The following is a 23,499-nucleotide window of genomic DNA, read 5'->3' as shown; positions in this document are numbered from 1 at the left end:
GGACAGTATTTTTCTCTGGCTGTAAATTTAAAAAAAAATCACTCATTATGAAGATTAATGATTGTGTTATAATAAGTGTATATTTGATTTTGTACCTGCAAAGTATAAAATCCAACAATTAAAAAAATAAAGAGTTGTTACTAAAAATTCAATCATACAATAAAATTGAAGCACATAAATTGTGCTGGTAATATGGGACGGGAACAAAAAGTGAAATAAAATATAATATTATCAGTGAATATTCTATTACTTCAAAATATAAACATACAAAATTGCATATAAAGTACAAAATATGTTTTCCTTCTGTCCATTGAGTATTAAATGTTTCATTAAAATGACTTGTAGCCAGAGGTCTGCATCGGACGTTTTCGCTCGAGCGCCAAGTAGTTCATAGAATAATCCGATAGGTAGCACACATGCATGATGGGTAAAATTGTCGCTAGCGATAAATCCTCGAACGGTATAAGCCGAGCGTTAGACATTCGTTCTTGTTACAGTGATGAACTGTGTAGTAGCATCATAGATGTTTATCATTTCAAAACTTTGCAGTGTTTAACTAATTTCTCCATAGTACAACTACAAAACTTGCTTTAAAATGTAATATAAATGTTGTAGGTAAATGTTTTTTTTCTTCCCCCCCCCCCCCACACAGGAGTGAATATGTTTTTGCCACATGTGATAGATGTTATTGGATGTAAATGTAATTATTATAAACGGAGAACATAATCACGATAATGCAAGAATGCATCAAGTTTTCTAGTAATAATAATAATACTAATCTCTAATAATTAGTGTATCAATCTTTGCGTCTGTAACAGTTGTGCAGCATGATTATTCGTTTTATTATATTTTCTGAGACGTTATCTCTGTACTAATATTGTTATTAATTTACTGCTATATAATAATATTTTGTAAAACGTTTCTATATTGTCGCAATATATAGGCGGAACACTATGTATCGACCTATCATATTATATATGTGGTAAATCAAATATTGAATAATTATTAATTAGCAATAATAACTGTATATCGAAGTTTTTCATACTATTTTATTTATAACTTCATGTTCCTGTTTTGGTACGTTCCATTGACTGTTCCATTAAACGTTTGTCACAAACGCAGAAAATAAAGCCTTATTTTTACCGTGTGAGCAAAACATATGTGTAGCTTATCTGTCGCCTTCCATACAAGATAAGACATGTCGGTGAGATGACCTTGTACTGTGCTTCTATTTATTACGAGCGTATCACGACCGATCTTATCTCACTCGAGCGTGCGACATTCGATCGAGTTCAAGCGAGCGATTTAACTCCAATGCAGCACTGCTTGTAGCATTCCGGTCGCTAATTTTTTCTGTCTGACTAATGTAATGGCCTCTCAGCATCCCAAATTGTCCTTTTTCCCTTACGACTGGGTCTAAGAGGACTGCTAGGCATCTCCTATTATACAGATCCAACACCAGCCTGCGCAAAAACATTGGGGTTATAATATGGGACACTTTACTACATACTGTCCCATATTGCCACCATCAACCACTTTTATTATATCCTTAAAATTTTATTATTGTGCAGTGAAATTTTACAAAGACGTTGTATAGAAATTTGAAATTGTACTAAGTACAGTACTATCAGTGTAAAAAGGATTATAGTAACCCAACTTATCTGTTTATTGGTGTAATATATGCATAATTCCTCACTAACAGAAACTTTGAACAGCACTGAAACACAACACTACTAAGCTATGTCTCTTGGCGAACTGAGTGTATACAGAGTGTCCCATTTATCTTGTGCACCTGTTATAACTTTTTTTTTTTGGTAGGTACTGGAATTTTTGTTTTTTAGCGTTATGTTAGAACGAGGAGCTAGCATGAGTGTAGAGATTTGGTGCATGTAACTACATTATGGTACAAGATACACGTGACGTCATCAATTTATGAAATAGCAGTAGGCCTACATACTTTAATCATGTTACACTGATCACACCAGTCACTACCAACTGGTCGGAGCACGCTGGAGGCCTTCTCTTCCCCTCTACCAGGGGATTACAACCACAATATTAAGAATACAATTACAATTATAATTACAATTAATATTAAATTTACAAATACAATAAAAACAAAGTACTAAAAGATTAACTGATTTATAAAGGGTAGACAGTTTGTTGTGAAGTTAAAAACAGAGAAAGATTTTTTTTTTACTTAAGTAAAAATTAAACGAAATGGAAATATAAAAATTGGAAATTTATTTTTTTGAAGAGGTGGAGAAGTTAAAATATCTTGGAGCAACAGTAACAAATATAAATGATACTCGGGAGGATATTAAACACAGAATAAATATGGGAAATACCTGTTATTATTCGGTTGAGAAGATTTTATCACCCAGTCTGCTGTCAAAAAATCTGAAAGTTAGAATTTATAAAAAGTTATATTACCGGTTGTTCTTTATGGTTGTGAAACTTGGACTCTCACTTTGAGAGAGGATAATAGATTAAGGGTGTTTGAGAATAAGGTGCTTAGGAAAATATTTGGAGCTAAGAGGGATGACGTTACAGGAGAATAGAGAAAGTTACACAACACAGAACTGCACGCATTGTATTCTTCACCTGACATAATTAGGAACATTAAATCCAGACGTTTGAGATGGTCAGGGCATGTAGCACATATGGGCGAATCCAGAAATGCATATAGAGTGTTAGTTGGGAGGCCGGAGGGAAAAAGACCTTTAGGGAGGCCGAGACGAAGATGGGAAGATAATATTAAAATGGATTTGAAGGAGGTGGGATATGATTATAGAGACTGGATTATTCTTGCTCAGGATAGGGACCAATGGCGGGCTTATGTGAGGGCCGCAATGAACCTCCGTGCTCCTTAAAAGCCAATAAGTAAGTAAGTATTAAATTTACAAATACAATAAAAAAACAAAGTACTAAAAGATTAACTGATTTATAGGCCTAAAGGATAGATAGTTTGTTGTAGAAGTTAAAAACAAAGAAAGATTTTTTTTACTTAAGTAAAAATTAAACCTAGAATAAAATTATATAGTGATAAAATTGCCGGATATTTAAATATTTTGTGCTAGAATAAGAGGACTATTTAAAAGAAGTAGTTTTAAAATTAAATTTACACGAAACCATCCACGCTATTGAAATACGCCAGAGGTATAAATGATTCTTTATTAGATGTTCTATCAATATAGATAAAAATCACGATCCTATTCGCAATAGTTACCGAATAAGAGGGTGTTAAACATTTAGGAAAAAATATTTGTGAGAAAACTATGGACTTTCTATCAATATGGTGTTACACTTTTTTGTTACATACAACATGGGCTATTTGCCCTGAAAATCTGCAGGATTATTTCACTTTCACTCTATATAGTTCTCTCTGTAAGAGATAAATCTGAAGTATCTGCCGATGATATAACATCGAACTCCAAGATTTGTAGCCTGGACCGTTGTCGCTTAAGCCAGAGTGGAAAACCGAAACGTGAAAAACTGATTGTCCCTCGTAACGTTTGCGTGCCTCAGCTGGTGTCAGACTCGCTAGGTTGTCGATGTCTGATAAACAAATATCGTCCTGGCTTCTTGGACCGACTTGTACTCGCTAAGTCCTGAAAAGCGCGGGACAAATGGGGAAAGGGGTGATCAGATGAAGAGATGCGATTAGGAGCTCAAAAAGCTGAAAGTTTTGTGGCAGTCATTGTGACGGATTCCCATACAGTCGGCAGTACAAGAATTGCATCATATTCAGCAAATGTTTAAGTACAATGTATAATTATGATTTTAAATATTATAAAGAATGTGGAGTACAATTGAGGAGCTTGTGGTATCAAAGTTGGACAACTCCACTTTTGCTTTTTTTACAGGAGAGGCAAAAAACTAGATCCTTGGAAACCAATGTCACCGTTATATGTATTGTAACTTTAATTCAAACAAGAATGCAACTTTTATTCAAAACAACAATAATCACCTTCTACAATTTAATTTAAACACTCCCATCAGCAATGGGATTTCCACTCCACACAACAACACAGTATTCGTTACTGCACTCCACAGACGACAATGACAATTCAATTGGATTATTGCGAACAACAATGTACTGCTAATCTTAACTAATGTTCACAAAGCACTATTTAGAAAACAGAACTGTCAGTTCTCATTCACAGTTCGTTTGCCTTGGCTAGTTCTTCTAGCTCAGTCACTCAAGTTCACAGTATCTCGAACCCAAGACCTTCAGAGACAGTACACTGAACTTCGAACTCAGGTCCCCCAACTGCGGTCCACTGCACTCGAACTCAGGACTTCGGCGACAGTTCACTGAACTCTCACACAGCTGCGGACACACTCAAGTCGAACTCCGGTCTCGAAGCTGGCTTCACTGCTACCAAAACACTAGCGACGACTGCAACAACAACTGCAACTAACTCACTTGCGTCTCTTCTTTTATAACCAAACCATAGTTTCCAGAGAGTACGATGCTGGAAATTTCTACGGATGTTCAGAAGATGGCACCTCTCGAATTCTCTGGATTCCTTCCCTCAGTCGCAGGCGCATTACTTCCCCCTCTCTGCCGCGGTCGCCGTCTCTCTTCTCCTCTCTACGCCACAGCACATGCCCCAGGAAGCAGATGCGCGCGCAACTTCATTTGCCGCGCCGAGCCACGGCCGACCTTGCCCTCCTTCAGCCGGTCGTGAGATCGTATCCTGGTTGTCACAGTATATTTTTTAAACATTCTCATGAGTCATAGAAGTATTTTTTTCAGTCTCAACATGTCATTAAAATTAATATTCAGGTCGAATTTTAAGTTTAAAAAGTGGAGTTGTCCCATCTCTGAAAGTAGTAGTTATACACACGAATTCTGTTTAAATGTTGAAAGAAAAATGGCCGCCTTTTAACAGCTGTTCATATCGATTATCTTTTCATGATGATGGTTGCCTTGTAACCACAGAACATCAAAGAGCACAGAATTATTTGAAATAATATTGCTGTAGCTGTACTCTTTGAAAAAATATAGCATGGTAATCGATCAGACCCAGTTGTACTATCGATACTTAGCGCAGCACACAGCGGGCATTATCGGATTTTATAGAAAATCTCAGTTATTCTGTTACCTTTCGTAATAAAATAATGACGAAACTATGACGTAGCTGTATAACAGTTATACTGTTATACACGACGTATGTAGTGATTATTAGTAAGGAATTTTCTCACGACTTATAAACGAGCTATTCGTTGTATAAGTATAAGACAGTTAAACGTCTGGATAAGAGTTTTTATTAGTAAGACTAAAAATATAAAATTGAATCCAAATTTAAAGACGAAATAAGATGTAATATAGCTAAGTTTAATGTGCACTTTAAAATAATTATAATACTGAATTTAAATCTGAACTCCAAAGAAAGCAGAATGTAACTAAGGTTTACATTGTACTTAAAAATGCAATACAGATTTAAAATCAAAATTTCAATTCAGAAGTGGGACATAGCGAAATGTAAACTGCATTTGAAATACCATACTGGATACAGTAAACTTCAAGGAGAATGCAATATAATCACAGTCTAGTATATACAGTCACGAAGCTCAATACGTAGTCAATATTTATTTATTTATTTATTTATTTATTTATTTATTTATTTATTTATTTATTATTTTGCTAATAATTGTAACATAAAATATAATATATACAGAAAAACTTTAGCTCGCCCCTGAAAGAGTAGAGCTCGTGCTCAGGGGCGAATTCCTGAATTGAAATTCATAATTATACAATACAGTTTGTCTTATGTCTACTATGCAATTATAGTATATAAATTTAAAATTACAATTTTTCAATTTTTATAAAATCCATACATAACTTTTTAAATTTAATACTAGAACTATTAGAATTGACAAGATTAGGATATTTAAATATAAATTTGTTATATATTCTTGGGCCTAAATTACTACTATGATTAAATACTGTAACAGTGTTGCATTTTGGTTCAAACAATCTTAAATAATTCATACCTTTTGTTTCATAACTATGAGAATACAATTCAAAATTATTTCGATTTTTATGTTTGAATGTTATTAATAAAATATAATAAATTTGTCTTGCGTTAAGTACATTAAAGTCTAGAAACAAATTTTGAGATGGAAAATCAATAGGTTCATGAAGACTTTTAATTATTTTCTTCTGTAATAAATAAAGTGGATTAAAATTGGATTTAAATGAGCTACTCCATCCCATAATTCCATACATAATTACCGATTGAAATAAAGTTAAATATATTGTACGTAATAAACTTATTGACAAGTAATTCCTCAATAAAACAAAATAATATACTATTTCACGTATGCATTCATAAATAGTTGCTAACCACTAGGATCGCTACTATCGCCTCATTACAGACAATGCGAAATAGTTCCGGCACAGTTTATTGTTCCTAGCACCCTCACAACTCAAGCTTCGTGACTATATACTAGACTGTGATATAACTACATTTAATTTCAATTTAAATACTATATAGAAAACAAATTTCAAGTTGAAACATAATTTGGTCTAATTTCATAATACTCTTGAATTCAAATTGCATATCTGGAGGAATTTGGTTACACTCTAAATTCCATTGCCAAAATTTATATCCTAGAATCAATATTTCAGAGGGAAAGAGTTATACACTACAAATTAAATACGAAATTTCAACTTAATTTGTTAAAGAAGGGTGTAGAGTTCAAATTTTAATGAAAACACTCAAAATTAAACTATCCCTTTAGTTTCAGTACAGCATACGATCCGAGCCTGAAGCTAGGTCGATCGTGTTGTTACACCAGTGTGTTACACCTCCCTTCCCTCACGCGGGGATCGGAATGTTCTGAAATCTCTGCCACTGTTGAGCAAGTTTTGCTCCCCGGGGCACGCCTGTCGCCCCAGCCACTCGCTTGACATGTGCCTCCTTCTGAGACGTCTCACCGCCTTCTAGACGTCTTGCCTTCACAGCCTGCTTCCTAAAAACAATTAACATCTTGAGTGTTACGTAACAATAACACGTTTCTCTGTGAATAGAATCTTGGCTGAAATCCAACGAAGAACAAGATCCAAAATTGCATTCAAATAATTAATACTATGTAATCTCGTAATATATTAATTTCTTTTGTTAGATGTTTGAGATGGGCCGGGCATGTAGCACGTATGGACGAATCCAGAAATGTATATAGAGTGTTAGTTGGGAGGCCGAAGGGAAGAATACCTTAGGGGAGGCCGAGACATAGATGGGAGGATAATATATAATTACATTTGAGGGAGGTGGAATATGATGGTAGAGACTGGATTAATCTTGCTCAGGATAGGGATTGAATTTATTACTTAATATTATGTAGTCTATTATAGTAGAACTTTCCTTTATTAAGAAGGATATGAATGAAGTTTTTCTTTGTAAAGAAAGAATAATTAACACATAGGCATATATTTATTCATTTATTCATTCGCTTATTAATTTATTTATTCATTCATTTATTCATTTATTTATTTATTTATTCATTTACTCACTTATTCACTTATTAGCTTATTTGCTTATTTACTTATTTATTTATTTATTTATTTATTTATTTATTTATTTATTTATTTATTTATTTATTTATTTATTTATTTATTTATTTATTTATTTATTTATTTATTTATTTGCTTTCTTGTTTGCTTATTTATTTATTTATTTATTTTTTTATTTATTCATTCATTTATTCATTCGTTTATTTATTCGTTTATTCATTCATTTATTTATTCATTTATTCATTCATTTATTCATTCATTTATTTATTCATTTGTTTATTTATTTATTAATTTATTCATTTATTCACTTATTAGCTTATTTACTTATTTACGTATTTATTTATTTACTTATTTATTTACTTATTTACTTATTTATTTATTTACTTATTTATTTATTTACTTATTTATTTATTTATTTATTTATTTATTTATTTATTTATTTATTTATTTATTTATTTATTTATTTATTTATTTATTTACCGTACCCAAAGACTTTTCAATTCATAAACATTTAGGCTACATGTGCATTTGTAAGTAATTATTTATTTATTTATTTATTTATTTATTTATTTATTTATTTATTTATTTATTTATTTATTTATTTATTTATTTATTTATTTATTCTAGTGTAGTTAAGGCCATCAGGCGTTCTCTTCCACAACACCAGGAATACAACAAACACAATAATAGAAATAAACAGAAAAAAATGCACTATATTCAAAGTAAAGCTACACAAGAAATAAAGAGAGAGAGAAAAAAAACACTATAAACAAAGTAAAGCCACACAAAAATATACACAGGTTGCAGTCACACGAAGTATCATAATTAATTGTATCCTAACTGATTAACTAACATAAACAAGAAACTTGCAATTTTAATCTAGATTAAAAAAGAAAAAGAAAAAAAAACACAAATCAGTACTTCTAGCAATACCTAAAAAACATTAACTAAGACAAAATTTTCCAATTTAATTTTGAATTGTGATAAAGTCCGGCAGTCCCTGACGTCATTAGATAACACTAAACGGATAGCGTTACGCCTACGCTTTGGAATGTACAGCATCTAGAGGAGACTTGTTAAATTTCGTATTACGGTAGAAATGTAACTTTTCTCATAAATTTTGCATCGAACATACATGTATCACGTCAAAAGGAACTTGTGTAAAAGACTAGAGAGACTATGCTACAGAGTTGTCGTGGTGTTTGCTTCTCGGCGGCTGAATGTGTCGCAGCCCAACTTCCAGACAAGCGTGGAATGAGACCTCTGCCATTGGTTGAATAGCAGTTATACTTCTCTCGTCCTCTATCGACAATGTTTACTTCTCCTGTCAGATATTATGGAACGAAGTATAGACAGCTGATATTTTACAATTCATATACAGATAACTTGACTTTATACGGAAATAGTATTTTTTTTTAATTTAATTTCTTCCAGAGAATTATTTTTTCCCCATTCGTATATTTTTTCAATGATTTTCAGTACATTACATCCTGTAACATATCAACAATTTAACAGATTTCAAAAATATTGTTTCATTACACGTAAAACATCCACATAAACCATTCCTGAAAATTTCAGATTTAAAGTATAAGTGTGTAAAAACTAAAGTTATGGAAAATAAGCGTTAAAATAAGACTTATAATATACGTATATACCACGCCCCTCCTCAGAAACACAAATTAATAGGGTTATAATTTTAGTATAGTCTTATGTGATATTCCATTTCAAAGATGAGAAAAGCAAATAAAAATTGGGAAAAATAAAAAAAAAAATTTCGCCCGAAATCTAATTCCATTCCCCCTCAAAGAAATTAATTTTTTCCACGTTTCTTTTCATAGAAATCTCAATATATTTTGCAGGAAATTATTTGCATTGATGTATACAAACTCTGTCCGAAATAATTATAACAGGCTGAGACAGTTTGATGGAAGTGACATTATTCTGAATTATTCGATTGAGTTCCAATATAGAATTTTTAAGGAACTGTTTTTCTTAATTGCGTACGAAATAAATAAAAAATTCTTCCAATGCGAAGAATGACGTTTCTCTTTATTCTTCAGTCAAGAATTTGATGGAACTCGCAGTTCCTTTGAATGTTCTCGACTAATGCCATTTCATAAGAGGGCTATTCATAAAGTAACTTCCGTTTATTTTTCACAAATCTGTGAATGACGTTACAGGATTGGGTTACAATACGTTTGAAAGTATACATTAATTTATTTTTCCACATAGTTTCCAGTCACATTGAGACACTTGTCGTAGTGTTTGACGAGCTTTGAAATTCCGCAATCGTAGAATTCGGCCGCCTGCGACTGAAGCCAACCTACGACGCTGGTTTTCAACTCTTCGTCATCGTCAAAGCGCTTCGAGCCAAGCTATGTCTTCATGTGCATGAAGAGATGGTAATCGCTAGGCGCTAAATGTGATGCTTTTCTCGATCAGATTGTGATAGGAGATGAGACTTGGGTGCGGTATGTGAATGCAGAAACAAAGCTTCAATCAATGCAGTGGGGCCACACTCACTCGCCGAAAAAAACCCACAAAGTGTCGCCAAAAACTTTCCACGACGAAACTCATGGCAACTATCTTCTGGGATACAAAAGGAATTTTGCTAGTGGAATTCTTGGAGAGGAATGCCACAATTAACGCTGAGCGTTACTGTAATACATTAACAAACTTGAAAAGGGTCATTCAAAACAAACGTCGTGACATGTTGAACCCCGGGGTGATTTTCCTGCATGACAACGCCCGCCGCATACAGCGCGTCGTACTGCGACCAAACTGCAAGAGTTCAACTGGGAAGTATTGGATCACCCTCCCTATAGCCCAGATTTGGCGCCTAGCGATTACCATCTCTTCATGCACATGAAGACGTGGCTTGGCTAGAAGCTCTTTGACGATGACGAAGAGTTGAAAACCAGCGTCGTAGGTTGGCTTCAGTCGCAGGCGGCCGAATTCTACGATTGCGGAATTTCAAAGCTCGTCAAACGCTACGACAAGTGTCTCAATGTGTCTGGAAACTATGTGAAAAAATAAATTAATGTATACTTTCAAACGTATTGTAACCCAATCCTGTAACGTCATTCACAGGTTTGTAAAAAATAAACGGAAGTTACTTTATGAATAGCCCTCGTATGTCTGCCAAATTATCTAAGGAAATTACTTTCTTTACTGTATACAAAATAGATCTGAAATGTTGACATTCTTTAAGCAAACATTTGGTTAATTTAACAGTTTTGCTTTTACTGTGCATTACCACTTAAAAATATTTGCAGAACTTTCCATGAGAACGAGGTACGTTAATGTATGCAAAATGTGTTTGAAAATATTAAAATATTAGTTATGATATTTTCTCAACACGTTAATTTAAAATTTTATTGATGTAACAGATATGTTTAATATTTCTTCCGTTACCACTTCTGATTTTTTTTTTCGTAATTTCTATAAAGTTAGTTATCCAGAACCTGTGACAGCTGAGGATATGAATATTATAGTGCCAGAGGAATTAGATGCGATTAAAAAATGTGAGGGTGTGATCAAAAAGTGCAAGTAAAGTGGAACTGGAAAAAGATCGAGAAGTATAGGGGAGCGAGGAAGTGTATAATCAGATGTGTAGAGAGAAAATATAAGTATTAATAGGAAGTGAGAATAGTGAGAAAGGAGTAGGTGTAAGTGGGGTAGTGAGAAAGTGAAAGTGGGCACACATAGGAAATAGTAAAAATAATAGTAAAAAAGGGTTAAGAAAAGTGAACAAGTGTCAGCATCAAATTAGTACTAACATTTGAATATTGGAACAGTAAGGGAATATAAGAGAAACATAGGAGAAAAGGTCGAAGAACAAATAATACAATATGATAATTTATTCTCGACCATGCCGAAATGTAATTATACACCTGGTAGCAGCCCTTTAATGGACCTCATTAAAATACACCTATTCATTAAAGCTCAGGTGTTCCACCAATCAGAAAATACCATTGTAGCAAGTATCGATTATTCTCTGATATGCAATCGAAAGACAACTAGTTCTGTTACTATAATAATTAGCGTTAATTGTAAATAATATTCAAATAAATGCAATTTGTCATCTCGTTTTTCAATGTCTCATTCAATTTCAAGGTTATATCAAGTTTAATGTTTATTTTACTCTCTAGATTATATCAAGGTCAATGTCGACATTTGTTTCTCAGAAAAAATCAATACTTTCGCGTCTGCGCACATCTCACAATTTACGAGGTATTGCGCAAGGTCAGTTCCGCTCCTCAGTCAGATAAGAATAACATGAATATTTATGAATAATTTCAAGTTAGAAATATGGTCGAGCATAAAAAGTCGTATGAAACTTGACTATAATGGTAATTAAGACGCTCATGTGAAAATTATGAAACTCGCTTGCGCTCGTTTCATAAACCTACTCGCGTCTTCATTACTACCATTATAGGCTCGTTGCATAATGTACTATTATAGAAAAAGTGAAATTGAGATTTTAGTGAATATTAGTTAGAGAGAAAAAAAGGGGGTGGAAAATAGTATATAATGTCAGAGATCAGGATTAGTGAACAAATAGAGAATAGCAAATGAAATATAGGAGAAATATTGAAGGGGAGATTAGACCGAGTTATAACAAGGTACATAGTGTAAATTGGAGTATTTGTGTAGACGTGTACTGCTAATAATGTGTTAATGGTGGCACCGGATACGAGAAATGTGAGGTACATCATTATATGTAAAGAAGTGCTGTGACGAAATATATCGTATCATATCATATCATTTCTCTCCCTGGTCGCTCTACAGGCACAACCCACTGTAGGCACTGCAGTGAGAATGAAACTTTACCACATGTGCTTGGGAGTTGCCCACAGGGAGAAGTACTCAGAATAAAACGTCACAACATCATACGTTCTATGATCGCAGATGTACTTCAATCCAAAAATCTAGACGTTCACGAGGAAGTTCATTGTATTGCTGATGGTGGGAGCAATCGTAGGATCGATATCATAGCTATAAATAGAAATAAACAAACAGCCGAAATAATTGATCCTACAATCAGATTTGAAATCTCAGCCACTCAACCATCTGAAGTGAACGAAGAGAAAAAGAAAATCTACGAGCCCACGATTCAGTACCTATCGGCGAAATACAACATAGAAAAAAATCACAGTTACCGGTCTCTTCTTCGGAGCGAGAGGCACCATCCCGAAAGCCTTTGTAAAGTGGAGGGAAAAATACAAGCTGACGAGAGATCTTCAAGATGCCATCGTCACCACCATAATAAAATTTTCTGTAGTGATATTTCGTCAGCATCTTTATGGTGTACATTCAATTTAAATTATATTTGGTTCTATTTTTTTTCTTATGTCTTAATCAATTTTGTCTGAAATCTGTTTATATAATTTTTCATTTTATATTTTATTGTGAGCTATTCTGTGTCGCAGGGCAAACCCAAAGTATTGGGTCAGACGAATAAATTAAAATTAAAGTTATTTATCAGAAAATAAAAATTTTCAGACAGTTTTCCAAATTGAGGCATAAAATTTTCTCTATTAGCCGAAATTTAACGAAACTTTTGTTAGAATACTTGTGATATTTGTGCAGAATTATCCAACTGAATTGTTTGCATAAATTGAAAATGTTCCAATAGAGGCCTAAACTCTTTAATTGAAAACGCGATGAAACCAATTCTACTCTCAAATGTCCACGTTCACTATAACACCTCAAAAATTCTTGTACAGTATTCCAAAGACATTATTTGGCTTACTGTATACAAAATCTGTTGGTGACACGTTCTTTTCATTGTTTTCGTTCGGTACTATTGCAGAAAATGTGTCAGAACTAACCAAGGAAATTATCTGTAACATTGTACACAAAATCTGTCTGAAAATGTTCTAATATGAAGCACGAAATTTTTTCCACTCACTAACCAAAGAGTTGGTGTTATTTATCAGAATATAAAAATTATCAGAAAGTTATTTATCAGAATATAAAAATTTTCAGACAGTTATTTATCAGAATATAAAAATTTTCAGACAGTTTTCCAAAGTAAGGCATAACATTTTCTCTATTAGCTGAAATTTAACGAAACTACTGTTCGAATACTTTATTAGGGCTACTTGTGATATTTGTGCAAAATTCTCCAAATGAATTATTTGCATAAATTGAAACTCTTTAATTGAAAACGCGATGAAACCAATTCTACTCCCAAATGTCTGCGTTAGCTATAACAACTCAGAAATTCTTGTATAATATTCCAAAAACATTATTTGGTTCAATGTATCAGTGGCGTAGTGTCAATGTAAGCTAAGAAGCTCAGCTTCCCCTGTTAATAATAATTTCATAATAAACCTGCAGTCTATGTTCAAAATTATTTATTAATTTTAATAGAATTTATATTTACGCGTTAAATATTGTGGTGCGGCAGCTCAGGATGATTTGTGATGCAGCAGTAAACAAGAATCCTGCACACACCAGCTTCCAAGCAGACTGGTTTCTTACACTCATTCTTCTGTGTAATTCACCCCGCAGATTTTCCATCCCTTTCTAACTAAACTACCCTGGTCGCAAGGCTAGCAAGAAGCTAGCTTTGACATTGAAAATAAGTAGTTTCCAAGTTATCCCTTTTCGTCAGTTGTGTTCAGTTGAAGTGTTAGTGTGCATTGTGGCTGATATAATAAATAATGAGTGAAATAACAGTTCCTGACACCAATTTACTTGAATTTTTTAGGACAATTCTATTATCAAGACTGACTTACGAACAAAAGTGTGATATGACCGACTCCCTTGCTGTCATTGAAGAACACAACCAAAAGACAGACGCATACTTACGTACTGTATCTCTTGACCGTTAATATTGTGATTCCTCTATGACAGGGATTGAGCTAACGTTATACGTATACGTGTCTATTTCTTAGAGATATGTGTAAACCGTGAAATCATATTTTACTACGTACCATTTGAGGTCAGGCCTTATTGGTGTTACTTACGAGGTTCCAACCAATCTTTGACTGCTGACTTGACATTGACTACTATTTACTTTAAGACTATATTTTTGTAATACGTTTTCTCATATTGCATGAAAGACAACTTGAATTAGCTTCCCCTGCTCAGAATTTCATGCTACGCCACTGCAATGTATATAAAATCTGTTGGTGACACGTTCTTTTCATTGTTTTCGTTCAGTACTATTGCAGAAAATGTGGCAGAACTATCCAAGGAAATTATCTGTAACATTGTACACAAAATCTATCTGAAAATGTTCTAATATGAAGCACGAAATTTTTTCCACTCACTAACCAAAGAGTTGGCGTAACTAACGGTTCTTTCCAGCGCTATTTCCGCCCTTGTTTTGCCTCCTTAATTTAATGGCACAGTGGCAGTGCGCAAGGAATAGGGCATATCAAGTTCGTTATTAGAGCGGAATAGTTAAATAGGCGATCAGGAAACCAGATGCTTATTTGCAGAGAACCATCTGAGCTGCCATTACCTGCTGCTCAATTTTTAGGGGATCGCGACTGTTTGTTTTAATTCCCCTGCAGCTGGGACCAGCCAGTTAAACACCCTAAATATTGATGCGTCGATATCAGATTCTTGTGATGACGCGATGGGGGGGCTTTTCCTCTGGTGTGTCCCTTAATTCGAGTACCTTGGCTAGATACAGGAAGCCCAGAAAGTCCCATTCATACTGAGCTTTCATTTCAAAACTTCCCAGTCTAAATAACTGTTCATTTAAATTAAATTTAATTTAAATAAAGAACACGTCAATTTTTATAGGGTAAAGGTTGGTAATATAGTGGTACGAGTAATATTGTGACAGTTCTTTTTCAGAATTTATTGCAATTTTACTGAGCGAGAGAAGGACTAGTTTTATGCAGAAACTTGTCCACGAACATTCCCTTAATACGCCGACGCAAAAAATCGATCTTCCTCTCATCCAGTAAAATTTAAATAAATTCTCAAAAAAGAACTTTCACAATATTACTCATACTACAATATTACAATATTACCAACCTTTACCCTATATACTGTATATATATATATATATATATATATATATATATATATATATATTACATTCCATGGTATTCGTACATCACATCATTAATTAATTAATTTAATTTCTTCCTGTAACCACTACAGGTTGCCATCGACAAAGAGTACCATGATACAATAGAGTAAATGCCTTGAAGCTCAGTGATACATTGTTGTTAGAGTGAAAAATAACAATTTGAATTATATTGAAACGCATGATATTAAACGAAGTAACGTCAAGGAGATGCGAATTAGTCATGATCCTTATGTATGATGCCTGAAAATAGCTATTGAGCCTTTGAGTGCTGCAATTGTTAGATTTCTTAAAATATTTTTATGCAGGCCAAAAGATTTACAGAAGTCGACTAGGAACCGGGGTATGGTCCCACGGGCTCCTATCATTAGTCCCGTAATGACGATGGATTCCAGATGGTATTTGTCCTTATAAAAACTGATGGAAGGTTCATATATATTCCTTTTTTCCTCGTGTACTTCTTCTGGCTGGTGTTCGTGCGATTCAAATCTCACAGTAGGGTTTATGATGTAACCTTCAAGAGAGGGAAGTTTAAATGCAATTATGTCGATTCTTCGATTACTGCCCTCACTGGATATGCCGTGTACTTCTTCATATACTGAATAACATTTGTTCCTTAAGGCAGTTTCTATTATAGATCTTACTGTATGATGCCGCGTATTTCGTAGAAGTTCACCGTGTGGACAGGCCCCCAGGACATGGACAAGGGTTTCAACCTCCCTGTCGCAACGTCGACAGAGGTTACTGCCCGAAGACCTGCCAGGTACACTACGCACAGCTGATACGATCGCGTTCATCTTGATTGCTTCCCTCCACTCACTACAGGAAAGACTCTTGTGATTCCGGATCCACTTATTGGCCAGGGTATATTATTGGTATGAGAGCACGAATATGAAACATTTCAAAATAATCTTCATAGTACTACAAAGTCTTAATTATAGTCACAGTCTAGTTGAAATATATACAGAAGGGTTTTACAATATAATCTACTACTACAACACAAAGTTTTAGTATCAATACTTAATACAACACAAAAATATTCATGAAGCGTTGTTAAATGTCATGAATTCACCTACAGAATAGAAGGCGTGAGAAATTATGTATATCTTTATTTTTTCCCTAAATAATCTTATGTTTTGAATTTGATTTTTCATATCCATAGGGAGGCTATTAAAAAATTTTACTGCCATATAACGCACTCTTTTTTTATGGCACGATAGACTTGCCGATGGGTATGAAAATAATTTTTGACGCGTATTTATGCTATGAACTGTTGCATTAGTTACAAAACTTTCATGATTACATACGAGGAAGTTTATTAATGAAAAAATATACTGACAAGCCATGGGCATTATTTGTAGTTTTTTTAAAATGGTCCTACACGATTCCCTAGATTTAACCTACTATTATTCTAATTATTACTCTTTTTTGTAGTAGGAATATACTGTTACTATCTGTGGAATTTCCCCAGAATATTATTCCAAAACTCATTACCGAATAGAAATATGCGAAGTATATTGTTTTTAAGGTATTGAAGCTGTCCACTTACTCTACTGCCTCATTTATAATTCGCAAGTTTACTTTCTTTACTTTTCTTCCTATGAACATGGTCTTCATCTTGTTTGCTTTTATCTTCATCTCATACTACTCACAGCTGTTATTTAGCTCCTGTAGCATATCCCTTAGTATCATCTCCTATTTTGCAAACAACGTCATATCATCAGCAAATTTTAAACTTTAGTCTTCTTTCTCCTACTATCACTCCTCCCATGTTCTGAAAACAGTTCTTCACTAAATCCTCCAAGTAGATATTGAACAGAATAACAATAATAATAATAATAATAATAATAATAATAATAATAATAATAATGTTATAAAATTGACAAATCTTGTAAATAACGGGTATTCGTAATATCTGTTTAAAATTGTCAGATTGGCAACACTTATAATCAATTTCTCCCCATCATTTCCATCGGAACACAGATACCGCACTGAGAGCCAATGCGACAAACTAAGGAACTTCTATTAGGACACAACTTCCATTATAAGAGTTAAACCCCCTGATTCGTAACATATTGTCGCTCACCATATTGAAAGCAGACGACTAAGGAACGTGGCTCTGATTGGCTGAAGAGCTGTTGAAAGGAAAACGATGCGGTGACGATAGAAGCATCAGTCGAAGAGCCAGTACTTCTGGCTTGCCTTTTGAATGTTTCACATCTTAACCCTTAAATTCGCAACGTATCCAATAGGATACAACATGTTAATAGACTTAGGCCCGGTTGCAGAAACAGCGATCAAAATATGATTGGCGATCAAGGAGGGTTTGATTGGCTATCAGTTCTATTTCTGTTGCAGAAAGAACAATCAGTATTTGATCGGAGATCAGTCTTCCATCAGATTTGATCAACAGATTTTTGCTGGTTATAAGTGACTGATCATTGATCAAGTATTAATGTTGTTCTGTTTATAATGCAATTACTGTAATTTATATAGTAAATAGTTATAGCGTAACAATATTGTTTTCGACATAATGGATTCTTCTCATGAAGAAATTTTAGAATGAAAAAAATATCATTAAGAAGAAGGCTTCTGTGACAGACATGCGTTGTTTTTATGTAGTATAATGACAAAGAATTTGAGCAAAGATTTAGGTTAAATAAGGATTCATTGTTTTGTTACTTTCGAAAATTGAAACAAATATATGCAGACAGAAAAATCGAAACCTTCCACTTTCTTCTATGAACGAAGTTCTAATAACGCTGTCATTTTATGCTGTTGGAATTTTTCAGGCGGTCTTGGGTGATGTTGTTGGGGTCCACAAATCAACTATTTGCCGAGTAGTTAGGAATGTTACATATGAAAATGCTTTGTTATCGCAGGATCTTGTAAAGTCCCCAAACTCAGACAGGGAACGATTTGAAATCCAGAGAGAATTTTCAGCCATGTCAGCATATCGAATAGTAGCCTAATATTGGTTGTATAGACTGCTCACATACCCATCCAATCACCTATTTGAAATGATGCCGAACTTTATTGAAATAGAAAAGGTTTCTTTTCTGTGAATATACAGGCAATATGTAGTCTACACCATCATTGAAATTCTGGAATTTTGTAATCCGTTGGCAGGGTCCTACACATGACAACACAATATTTTTAATGAGTAGGTTACGAGCTCCATTTGTAAACAGAGAGATGGGAAATGGAATTATTTTGGGTTATGGAGGCTATGCATATTCCAATTTCTTGTCGACTCCCCTAGCAAATCCCACAACAAAAGCCCCCTCACGTGTTTTGTTTGCCTCATTTTTTTTTTCACTATATTGTAGTCTATGTAGAAATAGAATCCGCCTGTTTCCTAGTCACCGCCCACTTGATGCATTCGTTTCGCGACTTTTAAAGAGCATCAAATTGGCTGTGATTGCTAAATAGCGCTGTTGTCAAATGCATTTCTTTCTCAAATCAGCAATTAATAAATCGGAACAAGTTGATGGGAGATTCACGTTTGTGCAACGCAATGAACAATCAAAGAAATCAGACATCAACTGATTGGCGATCAGGGACTGATTTGATTTGCGTTTCTGCAGTCGGGCCTATATGATATAATTTTAATAGAACAATAGAAAAAAATGGTAGGAAAATTAAAATTTTACAATACTGTAATATTGTACAAGATATAAAATAAGGACATTACGATAGTTGTTTTCTTTACAGTCCGACACGGTTTAATAAACTAGTGTGAGAAATGAAGTTTTGCCAATTTAAGCAAATACCTTACTATAATGGTGTTGTAATTCCGCAAGAACAATGTTGTAAATATCTAGGAGTGTATTTAAACTCCAAACTTTCTTGGGGAGAGCATGTTGATAATGTTACAGGCAAAGCATGGAGGGCACTTCACTTTATTATGAGAATCTTGAGAAAGGCTAGCCCCAAATCGAGGGAAATAGCATATCTAACGTTAGTGCGACCGTTAATGGAATACGGAACTACGTGTTGGGATCCCTATAGAATATATCAGATAAATTCCTTAGAAAGAATCCAGTATAGGGCAGCTAAATTTGTTGAAGGTAAAAGAGAAGATGGGAACGATACGATAAAAGAACTTAAATGGGAAACTTTGGAAAACAGACGTAGGAAAACTAGAATAACATCATTGTATAGAGCACATCTAGGTCAGAAAGCATGGGTAGACATAACGGCTCGGTTAGAAAAGCCAACGTACTATGGTAGGAACGATCATGATTTTAAAATCAAATGTAGGAAACAGAAAACGGATGTAGGTAAATTCTCATTTTTAAATAGAACTATAAATGATTGGAATGACCTACCTGCAGCGGTCTTTGAGGGCTGTCCTTCCTTAAGGAGATTCAAGAAAAATTTAAAAAGTTGTGTATAAAGTGCAAATTAAAATTAAGGTGACATTCAACATTTAATTTTTTAAGGTGACATGTATTTATCTAGCCTGACGAGTTTACTTCCTTGGTTTGAATTGTAAATTATTTAAAAATAGCGTGTAAGAGGGCCTTAGACTAGAAATGTTTAGTTTAAATGTAGTTCTGTTTATAAGTATGCATAAGGATGCAATTATTTGACTTATTTGAACTGTTGTATCAGTGAAGCGAGGTGAGTCAGTGAAGTTATGGTTTTACAGTGCAGTGAACAGTTCCGATCAGTGATAATTTATAGCGTCAATGAAATGTGTTCTATAGTGTCAGTGAAATGTGTGCTAAAGTGTCAGTGAAATGCGTCATAGTGCCACTACAGGGAATGAGATGAGAGTAAAGTGAAAGACTATTGAAACTTATGTAGGACCTATACATAATTATGTAGGTTGTGTTGTAAAATTAGGTGTTTTATTTTATGTTTTATTATTATTGTGTTAAATTGTATTGTGTATTCTTAATGTATTGTGTATAAAATTGTATATGTGTTGTAAATTGTATTATGTATTGTAAATTTTATTGTGTATTGATTATCATTTTATTGTGTATTGTTAATATTGTATATACCACTGCCACCGGGTGCTTGCCCACTTGCAGTGTAAATAAATACATACATACATAATAATACCGGACAGCTAGCAGTTTTGCGTGCGAACGACGCTGGTGCTGCTACCTACCTGCCGGTGTGGAGATACTCGCGAAACAAGCTGTAATCAACTGCAATGTATATTGTTGCTGGGTTAGTTAATAGTTTTATTAATTAGTGCTGTGTTAAAATGTCAGGGTGTATGTGTGCTGTTTATAATTGTGACAATTGCAGCATTACAAATTGCTCCAAATCGTACTTTCGATTTCCGACGGTTCATAAAACGTGAGTCAACAAAATTCGTTATTAGGCCTAATGCCTTTGTCTCTGTGTTGATAGAACAATAAAATTAGCCTTTTTATTTAGGCCTAATAAATGAATAGAAGTTAAAATATATTGGAAATTTTATGGTTTTAGCAAATTAAGTTTTATTGTTGTCTACATGCCTTTACTAATAATTATTACAAGCATCAGAATACTACCATTTTTATTTTTGCAGTTGTCAGCAATGGGTATATAAAGCATTACTGTAAATTCATTCCTAATGTCAGAACTGATTTTGTCTCACTAAAGCAAAGAAAGAATATGTAACAATTAATAATTACAGAAAGTAATATGAGTAATATTCTCATAATATGCAGCTCTGATATAAGGTAATAATTTTACATTAAATATTATTCAACATTTCTTAAGTGTTTCATATATTATTCTACATTAGTAACTCACGTTTTAAACAATAGTCCGAATCCCGCTATGTTAATATTTCTATATGTGGACGTAATTCCTTCCCCCTCCGCTAGATGTCAGGTCCGCGATATTTCGCACTCACGCCAATGCTACTAGTATACAGCTGTCCGGTATTATTATAGTAAGGTATTTGATTTAAGGAGTTCGATTAATTAAAATGTGTCTTTGTGAAACTTACAGCAGAGTCCGTATAGGCCAGTTTCTATCTGATGTTTTTCAAATTCACTGTGGGCTAAAGCAAGGAGATGCACTATCACCTTTACTTTTTAACTTCTCTCTAGAATATTCCATTAGGAAAGTTCAGGATAACGGAGAGGGTTTGGAATTGAACGGGTTACATCAGCTGCTTCTTGTCGATGCGGATGACGTGAATATGTTAGGAGAAAATCCTCACACGATTAGGGAAGACGCGGAAATTCTACTTGAAGCAAGTAAAGAGATAGGGTTGGAAGTAAATCCCGAAAAGACTAAGTATATGATTATGTGTTGTGATCAGAATATTGTACGAAATAGATCTATAAAAGTTGGAGATTTATCCTTCGAAGAGGTGGAAAAATTCAAATATCTTGGAGCAACAGTAACAAATATAAATGACACTCGGGAGGAAATTAAACGCAGAATATATATGGGAAATGCCTGTTATTATTCGGTTGAGAAGCTTTTGTCATCTAGTCTGCTGTCAAAAAATCTGAAAGTTAGAATTTATAAAACAGTTATATTACCGGTTGTTCTGTATGGTTGTGAAACTTGGACTCTCACTTTGAGAGAGGAACAGAGATTGAGGGTTTTTGAGAATAAGGTTCTTAGGAAAATATTTGGGGCTAAGCGGGATGAAGTTACAGGAGAATGGAGAAAGTTATATAACGTAGAACTGCACGCATTATATCCTTCACCTGACATAATTAGGAACATTAAATCCAGACGTTTGAGATGGGCAGGGTATGTAGCACGTATGGGCGAATCCAGAAATGTATATAGAGTGTTAGTTGGGAGGCCAGAGGGGAAAAGATCTTTGGGGAGGCCGAGACGTAGATGGGAAGATAATATTAAAATGGATTTGAGGGAGGTGGGATATGATGATAGAGACTGGATTAATCTTGCTCAGGATAGGGACCAATGGCGGGCTTATGTGAGGGCGGCAATGAACCTCCGGGTTCCTTAAAAGCCAGTAAGTAAGTATTTGATTTAAGGGTTAATTATTGGCACTTAACAGATTGAAAGGCTACCACTATAATAATGTTACTCTCTTCTTAATGCTGAAGTAATTTTAACACCGGACTTTGCTACTTTGTTGCAGGTTCTGCGTGGGCGACCGCTTCTACCTGTGCGAGAACAAGATCCTCTGCGAGTACGACTATGAGGAACGTCTTGTGTTCGCCAACATGGCGTACAACCCGCCCAATCTCGCCCACATCAAGCGACACCTGCCGCCGCCCCCGGTACGACGCTCGCTCCCTCACCTCTCCTCTTAGTGCACTCGCCAGGTAGCGTACGATCTGCCAGGCCCCCCGACCCCATGTCCAGTTTTTGCATGGTGCATTCTACCAGTGCGTGACTGGACATCGGATCGGATGACTTAGTTGAGAGAGCAAGCGAATGAACAAATGGCTGAGAATGATTTCCTGAATGTAAGTAGGAGATGGATGGATGGATGGATGGATGGATGGATGGATGGATGGATGGATGGATGGATGGATGGATGGATGGATGGATGGATGGATGGATTGGTTGATAGATGGATGGAAGAGTAAGTGTATTGTTGAGGGACGTTAAAAGGTTATCTTACAAGCAAATGTTCTGATAGGGGCAGATAAAAAGTTAAATTATTTTCTTCCACCTGTTAATGTCAAAAGAAATGCTTCTACAAATTTTGGCCACTCAACTGCAATTACGAGGGCCGTAAAAAAATAAGTACGCCAGGGGCCGTTAACCCTTTGAAGCACAAATTATTTTTTTTTATGTTTCTCATACCATGGATCATAACAAAGCTTAGATCAATTTTTTTCAACATTTTAACTCTGCACACAATTTCAAAACACAGATGGCACCTCTATGTATACTCAAGAGGTGGTTTCTTGGTGGAATATCTGTGCCATAAAATTTAGAAAGAAATAAATTGGTGGTTCTTCTGTATAACCACTAT

At 34.4% G+C, this 23,499-nt stretch overlaps 1 protein-coding gene across 2 annotated transcripts in view; it reads left to right on the top strand.

Moving 5' to 3' along the window:
* LOC138694978 (LIM domain only protein 3-like) overlaps nucleotides 1-23,499 on the top strand; it is a 913,591-nt gene that overhangs the window by 852,080 nt on the left and 38,012 nt on the right. The window contains exon 6 of one of the 2 annotated variants that reach the window (XM_069819207.1): nucleotides 22,654-22,795. In XM_069819207.1, coding sequence (XP_069675308.1) covers nucleotides 22,654-22,795 — 142 coding nt within the window. Of the gene's footprint in view, nucleotides 1-22,653; nucleotides 22,841-23,499 lie in introns of both variants that reach the window. The other variant, XM_069819208.1, reaches the window with a different exon arrangement.

The sequence above is a fragment of the Periplaneta americana genome, chromosome 2 (assembly GCF_040183065.1).
Source record: "Periplaneta americana isolate PAMFEO1 chromosome 2, P.americana_PAMFEO1_priV1, whole genome shotgun sequence".
Taxonomy (NCBI): domain Eukaryota; kingdom Metazoa; phylum Arthropoda; class Insecta; order Blattodea; family Blattidae; genus Periplaneta; species Periplaneta americana.
This window is presented reverse-complemented; position numbering and strand designations above follow the sequence as displayed.